The 13,527-nt window shown below is 37.5% G+C and overlaps 1 protein-coding gene across 5 annotated transcripts in view; it reads right to left on the bottom strand.

Moving 5' to 3' along the window:
- lrp1bb (low density lipoprotein receptor-related protein 1Bb) overlaps positions 1 to 13,527 on the bottom strand; it is a 392,748-nt gene that overhangs the window by 119,762 nt on the left and 259,459 nt on the right. For all 5 annotated transcript variants that reach the window (XR_008647172.2, XM_055216546.2, XM_055216547.2 and 2 more), the window contains 2 exons: positions 9,361 to 9,510; positions 1,808 to 1,948 (listed from right to left, as the gene is read on the bottom strand). Coding sequence is in view for 4 of the 5 variants with exons in the window: in XM_055216546.2 (XP_055072521.2) it covers positions 1,808 to 1,948; positions 9,361 to 9,510 (291 nt within the window). In the remaining variant the exon portion in view is untranslated. The remainder of the gene's footprint in view (positions 1 to 1,807; positions 1,949 to 9,360; positions 9,511 to 13,527) is intronic.

The following is a 13,527-nucleotide window of genomic DNA, read 5'->3' as shown; positions in this document are numbered from 1 at the left end:
AAACTAATGTGGGAAAATGTACATTTAACAAGACTTTATCTGAGGTATGACCCTTACATTTTTTTATATATGAAAGTAATACATTAACGTGTTCGGCCACAATGGTATGAACATTTATTTGAGTTATCTCTCTTCATGATGAAAGTTTTACTGTCAAGTCCAAATGACTTCCTATTATTCATTGAACTCATGTCTTACTCTTGTCTTAATTGTATAAATGAAAGTGCAAGAAAACTGCACCACTGTGTATTAGCACAAGCTCTCAGGGAAAGCATGGCTCGCCCATCTATGACAGTAATAAGACAGGTCTGCATTATAAATAAAGACGCTAATTGCTGCTGGAGGAATTCAGAGGCTGACTAGATTTACATTTTAGGCCGTTTAATGGTCATTCCTTATTCATGCAATGTCGTTTAATGGATCTGCCATTAGGGTGAATTATCTGCCAAAATAACTCAGAAAAATGGAAAACCCACTATCAGAATACATCTCTATTATATGTGATAGAGACGATAAGCTGGTGATGATAGGCTTATGTAAAACATCAAAATTCAAGTTTATAAAACAACATAACCTGAGAAAAAAGACAAGAACACAAAGAACACAACATTTTCCCAAAACAAACATTGGTGCTATTTATCTGGTTTTATAAGGGTCTTAAAGTAACATCCTGATGCGGACCGTGCAACAGCAAAGGAGCACCTACTTACCTGTCAATAACCCACTGCGCTGAAATAAGGGCTTTAAATTTGGAAATTTAAGGGCTTTAAAAAAGAAATAACAATTTGAGGAGAAGCACACAGATACACAAGATCTTACAGAACTACTTTAGTATGCTTGTCAACATCTGAAGTTCAATAACTTTAGCAGTTTCCCAATAACAATGTGCATTCTGCTTGGAATGAGCCAAGACAGATCTTCCCCAAAAATACAACTTCTGTCATCTAGGGCTGTCACGATTATGAAATTTGGTGATTAATTGTCTAATAAATTGTGATGGTTATGACGATAAATTCATTTTTTTGTTCATGAAAATTTTTTCACACATTGTTGTGAATATTTAAATGAAATCTTTTGCAAGGTTTACCTGGCAGTAAATATTATTAGCCTACATATAACACATATTTAAACGTAATTATTTAATGAATATATCTTTCAAAAATTGAAAATTCCTGAAAAAAAATAAACACAAAAAATGTGAAAATAAAAATGCAATCAAAATAAATTATACCAGAACAGGCCTTAAATGTTAGCCAATCCTACTAAGGTCATATTAGTACGGGATCACATGTCTGTAGTGGCTGCAAAAAAAAAATCCTGCAGCTCCCCCTTTTGGTTTTTAGAGAGATGTGCAATCATTGCGGTGATCTGAAATCATCGCAATGAGGTCAAACAATCGCGATGAGACAATTATTTCATCATTGTGACAGCCCTACTGTCATAAATGATTCACCCTTTATTCTAAAGGGTATTTATATTTATATTTTGTTAAATGTTGGTAATCACATAGTTGATGGTATCAACTGACTTCCATACTATTCCTTTTTCCTACTATGGAAGTCAGTGGGTACCAACTGTGTGGTAATCCTCATTTACCAAAAAAATCTTCTTTTGTGTTCAACAGAAGAAACTCATACATGTTAAGAAACAACATGAGAGTAAATGACGACAGAACTTTATTTTTGGGTGAACTATCCCTTTAATAACACCATGTGTGACTCGACATCCAACAGCTCTAAACGGATGTCAAATTTTTGTTGACTCCTTTAACTTGGTAAATCGTTTTGCTTGGTAACTTTGATCATACCTTTCTGTCCATCTCTATCATACACCTTCATATGTACTACTCCGCTAGTTTTATTGCGCAGCACCGCTGGGTTTCGGCCATCCCGTTTGGCCACGGTTCCCAACTGAGCCAGATCCTCATCTGCCCACCACAGCTTGCCACCTGGAAAAACAGATGAATTATTTACTATCCCAAAGTCACAGAAACAGAAGGTCTGACTGCCAATAGAGGCACATGCCATTATCATTTGTTTGTCCTTTTTGTACCACATGTACATAATCTGGTAGTGCTGTGCTCTTATTTGCTGCCAAAACTAAGCCTCGTACACTGCACGGGTGGGCGAGGGAGGGCGAGAGAGAGGAAAGTAAAGAGACAGGACTTGAGCATTATGCATGTTCTCTTTCCAGTGTGATTCAATGAGGCAGAGCTTAGGGCAGCCTGGCTACGTGCCCTGGCCAGAGACAAGGACTCTTCATTCAGAAAGCCATCAGAGTGCATCTACTCCCACAGAGCCGCCGCAGCTAGCAAAACCCCTTGTGTTTTTCCGCTCCGTAAGACCAAGCGTGCCACAAAAAGCCTCAGAGATTGCCCTTGGTACGGTGCCTACACTATATCTTTGTACTGCAGAACTACAGAATAGCTGGAGACGATGGAAGCTGTGACAAGCGTACATGAAACACATATTCGTAAAAGTGAAAATGGCTAGAATTATTGAAATGTCACTGAATGAAAGGCTGGAAATAATTATCCCAAAAGCAGCATCTAATAAAGCAGGAATACTACATTTAAAGCATGTAACTATCAATATACTGTACTGTGCAAAAGTCTTAGGCCACCATGCCAGAATTAGATTTGTTGTTTTTTCAATGTTATTTTGATTACATATATAATTATTTATCAGTCTCTTTAATAGAATACATCCAGAAAATGGTATTATAGTATTAAAAACTGTATAAAAATGTAAACTGGTGTGTCAAGTTTATTGGGTAAACTCCCCTTACACTTGAGCAATAGCAGGAAACGGCAGGATCTCTTAAACCTAAATAAAATTAAATCCTAATTTCGAATTTTAAAGAAATTTGTCTTTTTACTTAATTCTGCTCAAAACGCTCAAGATGTGCTTAGTGCCAAGAGAGGTCACACTAAACACAGACGATGCCAGAAAATAATTCTTTTTTATTTTTTGTAAATATTTCCTGTATTTCCTGTATGTATTTTAAAGGGACACTCCACTTTTTTGAAAATATGCTTATTTTCCAGCTTCCCTAGAGTTAAACATTTGATTCTTACCATTTTGAAATTCATTCAGCTGATCTCCTGGTCTGGCGGTACCACTTTTAGCATAGCTTAGCACAATCCATTGAATCTGATTAGACCATTAGCCTAGCGCTAAAAATAACCAAAGTTTCAATATTTTTTCTATTTAGAACTTTACTCTACTGTATAACTACTCTACTGTAGTTATATCGTGTACTAAGAAAATTAAAAGTTGCGATTTTCTAGTCAGATATGGCTAGGAACTATACTCTCATTCTGGCGTAATAATAAAGAACTTTACTGAGGTAACATGGCTGCAGCAGGTGTAATGATATTACGCACTGACCGAAAATAGTCCCCTTGGTTACTTTCCATAGATATGTACACTAGATGTCGCCTTGGCTACGGCAGTTCATTGGACCGAATGCGTCAAATAGAGCCGCCATCTTGAAACAGGGGAGACACGCATCAGCGTCATTGTAGGCAATGGTGTAACGGAAATAAAATCACCATGAATCGTCATGAATGTGATTTTCGTGGTTCGTTTCAACAGTCAGACATGTATTGAGTACAGAAAAAAATTAAAAAATTAAAGTTTTGATATTTTAAAAATCGACTTTTTCTAACTATACTGCATAGTGCTAGTAGCCCTAATATCCATACGCAGCACAAAAGTCCGGCATGGTCCATGAATTCAAAGTACAAGCGGAGATAGCATCTTTACCTAGCTACTTCCTATGACTCCTGTTCCAAGATGGCTATGGTTTTGACGCATGCTTAGAACCCCAAGGCGACATTTAGTGTATATATCTATGGGTTACTTACAATACCAGGGGACTATTTTCGGGCAGTGCGTAATATCACTACACCTGTTACATCAGCAAAGTCCTTAATTATTACGCCAGAATGAGAGCATAGTTCCTAGCCATATCTGCCTAGAAAATCACAACTTTTAATTTTCCATCGGTCTTAGTACACGATGTAACTACAGAAGAGTCAAGTTTTAAATAGGAAAAAATATCGAAACTCTTTGGTTATTTTTTAGCCCAATGCTAATGGTCTAATCAGATTCAATGGATTGTGCTATGCTATGCTAAAAGTGCCAGCACCAGACCCGGAGGTCAGACGAACGGACTCCAAAATGGCAAGAATCAAATGTTTAACTCTAGGGGAGCTGGAAAATGAGCATTTTTTTAAAAAAAGTGGAATGTCCCTTTAATAAAATAGATTGGAAAAAATATGGATGGACATTAAAACTTCTAAAACAAAAAAGTCTGGTGGTGGTGGCCTAAGACTTTTACACAGTACTGTATTTTTAAGGTCAGCTGGTAGAGCATTGCATTAGCAGTGCAATAGGTCATGGGTTCACACATATTGATAAAATGTATACATCTTTCATCGTATGCACATTGGTATAATGAGTGTACTGTATTACGCATACTTTTGTAACGTGTAGTACTTTTGTACATTGTAAGTTTTTGCATTGAATTAAGTATGGATCAAAAACGTTTACCCACCACTACACTTCTATTTTGGTAAATAAAATATTTGATTTAATACCACAAGCACAAAAAAAAATCCAGTACTGATCCATAAATGCTAGTGCTATTTAATAGCCTCCAAGTTGTAGATATTTGCCTTTTGTGTTCAGGCCAGCTGTGCATAAATGACATCCCACCCAGAGCGGCCAGAAGAGTATTTGACATTCAAGATTGCTTGCTTAGGTCAACACTGCAGTCAATATTAATCTTAACCCATTCAGGGCGAGACACAACAATGATTGCCTCTAGGTGTAATGTCCACCTAAACTGTTTGATCACAGCCAAGCACGGCTCTTAGGGTGCCAAGTCCTGCTAAACAACATCTTGTGCTTCCCGGGGTGGTCACATCCCATTACAGGTTGTACCGTGAGCATGAGACTTCCTGTCAGTAAAATTGCTTTTATTTCAGTCATCATGCTTTTCAATTACCATTTCACGGCTTGATAAGGAATGTGAATTTAATGCGAGGCAGCCATTGGGTTTATTTTCAATAACAAGGCTGCATTCATCAAACAGTCAGCGTCACTATCGACCACCTGATCGTCTGTGTCTCCTGAGTATATTTTCCCTACGTACACACATCTTCTGTTGATGTACAAACAACACATTGTGGTTGATTTTGCAGTGCCAGGTGTCTGAAATCGTAAAGCATTTCTATTACAGCAAGGCCGAAGCAAATTTATTGAGCATCAACAGAGTTAACCTCTACAAATCCCCTCATTTATGTTGCTTGTGCTGGGAGGAAGATAGTGGCGATACAGCCTAACGTGAAAGGTTCAAACAGGAAATTGTAAAGCCAAATATACAATTTTGTTTTATTCATGCTTATTAACTTTGATAGAGATTCACAAGTTCCTCCTGTCAATTTGAGCAGATATTAAAGCAATCTAAGCTACAATAATCTTATTAAGTCTCATAATCTTACAATCTTTTGATCTGAAAGCTTATGCCTAATTAATGAGTTGGACAGGATAGTGAATGAAGGTAGTCAACAGGAGCTAAGGATGAATAATATAACTCCATCAAAGCTGTTCAAAAAAACTTTGAGGAATGGGCGATTTTTTAAAGAATGTGACCACACTGTCAGAAAAAAATGGTCCAAAAATGACCCCTAACTGTCATCTGGGCCGTACCCTTTCATAAAGTACACTGAATGAGTTCATATTAGTACCTACTGTTACCAAATAGTGTATAATAGTACCTCATACATACTAGTATGTATATACTGTATATCTGCATTACCAGTACACCTTTGCACCTAAAGAGTCCATATTAGTACCTCATATGTACTGGTACCATATGTATATACAGTTTATCTGTACTTTAAAGGGACACTCCACTTTTTGGAAAATCGTCTCATTTTACAGCTCCCCTAGAGTGAAACATTGGAATTTTACAGTTTTGGAATCCATTCAGTCGATCTCTGGGTCTGGCGGTACCACTTTAAGCATGGCTTAGCATAATCCATTGAATCTGATTAGACCATTAGCATCACGCTCAAAAATGACCAAAGAGTTTCGATATTTTTCTAACTATTTAAAACTTGACTCTTTTGTAGTTACATCATGTAACTACGATGTAACTACGCAATGATATTACTCAGCGCCCGAAAATAGTCCCCTTGGTTACTTTCAATAGCAGCGGAATATTTTCGGGCACTGCGTAATATTATTGTGCCTGCTGCAGCCATGTTACAGCAGCAAAGTGCTTGATTATTACGCCAGAATAAGAGTATAGCTTCTAGCCATATCGACTTAGAGCAACTTTTAATTTTCTGTCTAAGTACACAATGCATCTACAGAAGAGTCAAGTTTTAAATAGGAAAAATATTGAAACTCTTTGGTTATTTTTGAGCGTGATGCTAATGGTCTAATTGGATTTAATGGATTATGCTAAGCTAAGCTAAAAGTGGCACCGCCAGACCCAGAGATCGGCTGAATGGATTCCAAAACGGTAAAAAATCAAATGTTTAACTCTAGGGGACCTAAAAATGAGCCTATTTTCAAAAAAAGTGGAGTGTCCCTTTAATGGTACATATCAGAACCTAAAGGGACATCTTGGACAATTTCTTGACCATTTTTTCTGACAGTGCAGAGTGTACATGCAAAATATAAGCTTAGACATGTGAAAATCCTAGTCCCTAAAAGGGCCGAAATAATAGCATATATATTTAAATTTCTCTCTTGCCATGCTGAACTCTTTGATATTAGATATCCACATGTTGCATATTAATAAATACAGTTCTTTCAGAACTCAATGGGTAACCTGCATGACAATGAGCCTTATGCATGATAAAAACACAGAAAGAAGTCTGCTGTTTTGTATACTTGGAAGGGAAGGCAGTATCATCATAAAGAGTATAGATGCAGAACCGAGTCTGCCTTTCTCATCACAGAGATAACATCAATCACAGCCAGACTTTCATCTTCTTCCCTTGCTGTCTATCGCCGTTTACACTGAGGATGGAAGACCGCTTTCCCCTTATAATCAACTGTGTTGGCACGGCTAAAGCAATTATGCATTTGGCTGACTTACAATATGACATATTAAATGTTTCCGGGGCTCAAACCCATTACCTTTGTGTTGCTAACTCAAAACTCTTTCCCTAAAAAAAGTGCGCTAACACATAAAAAATTCAAATATATCTACAGTATGAAAGACACATTTTTCCTTCAACTGGAATAACTAACCGACTGCTCCATGTCTATATTGATTTGTCGTATTTGATGCATTTGAGTCATATCCCATTACACGCCTCCAAAGAAAGGCACAGTAAGCATGTATAGCTCCGAACAAATCTTAATTTGATCTCTGCCAGTTTGTTACACTATAAATGAAAAGCATAACCGTCCACCAAACAAACTCCGATGTTCTCGCAGAAGTAATAGAAAGCATTCCCTACGTGACAAAGGCTTATTAATTGTGATAGATAGGACTACTGAACGCATCATTTTGCTGTTTTGCTGTACCGTGCTGCTTCTTTGAAAGTAACCCATTAGTCTTCGTGGCAGTCTGCATTCTGCTCCCAATTTAATAATGACTCAAACTTTGTTTAATTAAAAGAGTGTGTCACCACTTTGGGCAAATTGCATTTGTTTTTCAGCTCATCATAGTTGCTTTAAAATAGAACGTGACTATAGAGGCTTCCTAAAGATTAATACCGTTGCAGAATATTGCAACCGCAATCGGTTTAAACTATGGTTTGGGGAAATACATACTTGCTAATGAATGATTTATGGGCATGTGTTTCTTGACAGATTTTCATGGGAAACAATGTGTCAGATGGCACTGAAAACAAGTCAAAGTCATACGTTTAGGCTAAACCTGAGGCGTATGCTGAGAAAGGACTAATACATAGAGTTAAGACACACAATGAAAGATTTTGCTGCATTTACTGTTTTTATTTGCTTTAGGGTATAGAAAAGGTTATGCAACACTTTCCCCTCCTGAAGTTGCCAACATGACTGTGTTTTCTGCAAAAATACTTCCTAATCCCTAGCATTACATTATACTGTAGCTTTCGGCCAATAGTCGGAAATGTAATTTGAGTTTTAAAGAGGGTGATTAAAACAGTCTTGTATCATATAAATGTCTTCCCACGCAGTCGTCTTTATCTTGGTAAATCAATCATGCCAACTTCTCCGCTTTTTAACACCGAGATGTATGTTTACGCTCCCTGGGGGTGCCTAAATTCGGTGATGGTTTTATTGCATGATGGGAGAAATCTGTTTCCTCGGGCTAAATGGAAATGGTTAAATCCATTCTGACATAATTGACTGAGCTTGCCTCTGTTTCGAACTGCTGAAGCAATGCAGCAGTAATCTCGCAATGCCAGGGTAGACTATTGGCATAAAGTCTTGTCTATGCCTGGGTGGTTAGGGCATATACTGTGAAAAATTGTCAACTGATTTTGTAAAACCACAGCTCGTGCTGTGGTAGGTATAATGTGTTGTATGAGACAAAGACTGTTACAGCAGTAGCAAACATTTCTATGATAATTCTAATAAATGTGTGTCTCGTGGGGTTTGTTACCATGGCAACAAAGTCCAACAAAGTGAGTATATTAATACACTAACAAAACTTATTTTAAAAGATTATTTACTGTATGCAAACCATATACACTCACCTAAGGATTATTTAGGAACACTATACTAATAATGTGTTTGATCCCCTTTCACCTTCAGAACTGCCATAATTCTATGTGGCATTGATTCAACAAGGTGCTGAAAGCATTTTTTAGAAATGTTGGCCCATATTGATAGGATAGCATCTTGCAGTTGATGGAGATTTGTGGGATGCACATCAAGGGCACGGAGCTCCCGCTCCACCACATCCCAAAGATGCTCTATTGGGTTGAGATCTGGTGACTGTGGAGGCCATTTTAGTACAGTGAACTCATTGTCATGTTCATGAAACCAATCTGAAATTATTTAAGCTTTGTGTGGTGCATTATCCTGCTGGAAGTAGCCATCAGAGGATGGGTACATGGTGGTCATACAGGGATGGACATGGTCAGAAACAATGCTCAGGTAGGCTGTGGCATCTAAACAATGCCCAATTGGCACTAAGGGGCCTAAAGTGTGCCAAGAAAACATCCCCCACACCATTATACCATTGCATTAATTGAACAGGTGTTCCTAAAAAATCCTTTAGGTGAGTGTATAAGTCATGCTGAATGCAGTGTAAGAGTGTTTCTTCACAGCGGTAATGTAACGATGATAAACCCTTGACTTAAACCTCACTTATGAAGAGCTAATTAGACAGTCGGTCACTTACCCATGACTGCTAGAGCTGTGGCTTTAGTTAAATCCCTCTTCATGCTCTCAATGACCTCAAAGCCACTGCCGTCAAGATTGCACCTGTTGATAGTGCCATTGGAAGAACTGATCCAATACATCTTTCCTGCTGGAAAGTCAATGGAGAGCCCTGGGGAACACAGGAACCTTGGTCAGTTATTAGATGTTTTTGTGTAGCAGCTTGGGAATTTTCCCAGGAGCTGTTTTTACTTGGAGGTTGCTATTTCACATGTCATGAGACTCAAAGGAAATCTCAGTTACAGTGTATGTCTCATTTAGATATTAGTTTTTAGTTATGATGTTTCTTCTGAAAGCCTTACAAAAGCCATAAGAATGGTCATAAGTCAATTAATAACAGACAGTAAGAATGTAAGCTTAGAAACCAGCCTAATATCACGAATTTCCATGTTATAGTCACGGAATATTTCGCTCATTTATCTGTGTCATTGTCACGGATCTCCGCATTTTTCTGTATTCGTACCACAGATTTTCTTTTCCGTGTCAGTTTCATGTATTGGTTACTCAGTTGTTTTTCCCATTTTCTTACCATTGTCACTTGGATTTGGGGTAAGAACGACTTTCTGTTACGTAAAATGACATCCTAACCCAAACCCAACTCTAACCCTAACGTCAGGCAACAATTTTTTAAAAATCCGGAAAAAAATAGTATGAACCAATAGTTAAAGTGACATCCTAACCCAAACCCCAAATCTAACCCCAAACCAAAGCGAAAATAGTTTAAAAATAAGAAAAACAATTGAACCAATACGTGAAACGAGGAAAAGAAAGTTTGCGGTACGGACACAGAAAAATGTGGAGATCCATGACAATGACACGGATAAATGAGAAGATCTCTATTTAATCTTCTTCTCAAAAGAAAAATAAAGATTAGATTCCTAGACAACAACAAGATGAAATGGGGAGCAAATTAAGACTTTTGCTGAAGTCCCCTGCGTCTCAGATTTTTCTCATGAGAAAAAGACGCAGAAAGCCCACAAATGTCTCTGGTAAGAGTTTCAGAAGCGATCTCAACAATGTTACAAACTGAGCACAGATTTGCAACCAAGTCTGTAATCAAAAGTCAATATCATTGAAGATTTCAATACAAACTAAGGCTGGCCACACACATAAAGATTTTAAGCCCAATTTGCACCCTCAACGATCGAAAGGGGCTGTGACCCGATTAGTGTTTTATCGCAGCCGATTTTTTTTTGTCCAAAACCCCCCTCCGGTGTGTGGTGTCATTGCGATTATTTTGCTGCTCCCGATTGCATAGTCTCTCCAATCCCAAATTGATCTTGTACGGGTTGCCTGCGACATGACAGCTGCAATAGCGAATAAAAGCGTGCAAGCTTCAACCGGATGTTGCATGCTTTAATAGCTGAAACAAGACAACCACATACTGGATATGACATGAAAGAGGAGTATTTATTAATAAAGTCATCACATGTGTGGTCTGGTCGAATAGTCCCGTGTGTGCGTTCTGAGGATTATGTTGTTAAACCTGTTGGGCTGTAATTTGCTGGGTTGTTTCAACCCAAAATGTTGCGTTGTTTTAACTCATTATTAAGTCAAATATAAACATTATCGGGGTTAATGTAACACAACGGCTGGGTTTGTCCCTTTTTGACCCAACATTGGGTTGAAAATAACAAGAAATTTATTTCGACAATTGTCACATCTGTTTCTATTTTAATTTTTCCTAAGCATCTTAAACTAAGTTGATTCCTCAATGAAACACAACCGAGAACATCTAAGATGAACAATTGAGATCTTAAAGAAATCTAATTTGTTATCAGATTTTTATTTTAATGCATTTACCCCTTTTCGGTAGGTTTTGTACAGCTTAAAAAAATATACATGCAACCCCTTTGGTGACATTCTAAATCACTTAAAGGATTACTCCACTTTCTTAAAAAAAAAAACTAGATAATTTACTCACCCCCATGTCATTCTAAAATGTTGATGTTTTTCTTTGTTCAGTCGAGAAGAAAATAAGTTTTTTAAGAAAAACTTTTAATGATTTTTCTCAATTTAATAGACTTTATTGGACCCCAACAGTTTACAGTTTCAATGCAATTTAAAATTGCAGATTCAAAGCAGCTTCAAAGGTCTTTAAATGATCCGAAACTAGGCATATGGGTCTTATCTAACAAAACAATACAAAAAATGTACTTTTAAACCACTCATCTTGCACCAGCCATGTGGCGCGCCAGCGCAACCTCACGTAATGCGTCATCACGTCAAAAGGTCATGCATGATGTATGCAAAACTAGTGCCTCAATGTTTACAAGTGTGGAGATAGATGACTGTTCCAATGTTGTTGTATGTGGAAAGATACTAATTAATGTCCTTGTTTCAGTTTATTGCATGGCTTTGAACCAGTTTACGGAACGAAAAACAGAAACTTTTAATGTTTTGCATGAAACAGAAACGAAACCAGAAACTTTCAAAAAATATATGTTCTGGAACAGAAAAGTTTATTTAAAATAATGGTAACCGGTAAATACCGTTATTTTTTTTCGTTCTTTGACAAGATTTCTGATGACTCGGTGAAGTTCACTTCCAGTCGTCGTTGACTCATCGGAGAAATGAGAAGCTTGTCACCAGCAAGTAGCCTACTCAAGCCCAAGTCTCTAATGCTCAATGATAATAAGAGGTAAATATTGTAGGCTAGTACCAAGTATCTAAAGATGTTTGTTTTTTACTAATTAATGGTGTAACGGATCACAGTTGATCCGTGATCCCTATAGATCACCACCCATGGTTCGGCTTGCATGCGATTCGCAGATTAATACGCAAATTTAAATAGGGTGAAAGTTGATTATTTGCACGTGTTTCAAAGGCTTGCAAATGTTAATACTTAAGTGATTTTAAACAATTTAACCGCTAAAAGATGCTAAAGTGAGCAATTTTCTGCAGGCACATGCGGGTGAATGTGTCCGGTCCAACTCCGCCCTTCAAAGATCAGAACTCTTGATGTATAAACTTGAGAGAGTTGCGCTACTGTGTCTCATACTGTATTCCATTAAAATACATTTGGTGAAAAAAGCACTAAAAAAACAACGTAATTTTCAGTTTTTGCAAATTACGAATGTATCTGCATTCATCCTCCATCTATGTGTGTGCGCGTGTTTAAGTGCATTCAACAAATGTAGGCATGTCAAAATTACATTTATGCCGCTTAGGCAGCCTTTTTTAATGTTTGATGACAAGATATAGACTTAAGTAAAATTATAGACTAATAGTAATTTAAGTTTAATGTCCTAATAATCAACCTCCTTATTTGTATGTCCCACAGCTGACATGGAACGTTATTAACTCGTTTGGGAACTTTATGTTTTTGTTCTAACCGGTTCAGGAACGTCAATGTTAGGGTTGAACCGAAAACCGGAAACGTTTCTGTTCAGAATGAACCAATTGGTAAAAAATTCTGGTTAAAAGCCCTGGTTTATTAAATGTGCATTTCACATATGTAACGCGTGACCTTTCGACATCATTACGCAATGTCACGTTGGCACGTCACACGGCTGGTGCAAGACGTGAAGTTGTGGTTTAAAAGTACTTTTTTTGCCGAAAATGACAATCGTTTTGCTACTGTAAATAAGAACCTTATGCCTCGTTTGGGATCGTTTAGATCCCTTTGAAGCTGTGTTGAAACGGCAATTTTAAATTGCACTGAAACTGTAAACTGTTGAGGTCCAATAAAGTCCATTAAAATAAGAAATCGTAGAATGTTTTTTTTTATAAAAAACGTAATTTCTTCTCGACTATACAAAGAAACACTCCAACATTTTGGATGGCATGGGGTGAGTAAATTATTGGGATTTTTTAAAGAAAGTGAAGTAATCCTTTAACTAAAAGCCATCTCTGTCTGAAGCCCATTTTGAAAGTGTACGTGGTGAGAGTTTGACAGGGCGGGAAAATTGATTGTGACAAGTGAAGGATATTTCAATTGAGCCTCAGGACAGCTCTGACTGAGAGAGGCCAGGGCATGATATACTCCCAACAGCAACCGACAAGACTTTTAACTCACAGACATCATCTTCAGGACAGCCTTTAAGACAAAAGGTGGAAGTCTATGTGCTTTGCTTATCAATGAATGTGCAAGGGTGTCGGAAAATTCAGAGAAATTGCACTAAAGCTG

This window comes from Misgurnus anguillicaudatus, chromosome 17 (genome assembly GCF_027580225.2).
Source record: "Misgurnus anguillicaudatus chromosome 17, ASM2758022v2, whole genome shotgun sequence".
NCBI classification, from domain to species: Eukaryota; Metazoa; Chordata; class Actinopteri; order Cypriniformes; family Cobitidae; genus Misgurnus; species Misgurnus anguillicaudatus.
This window is presented reverse-complemented; position numbering and strand designations above follow the sequence as displayed.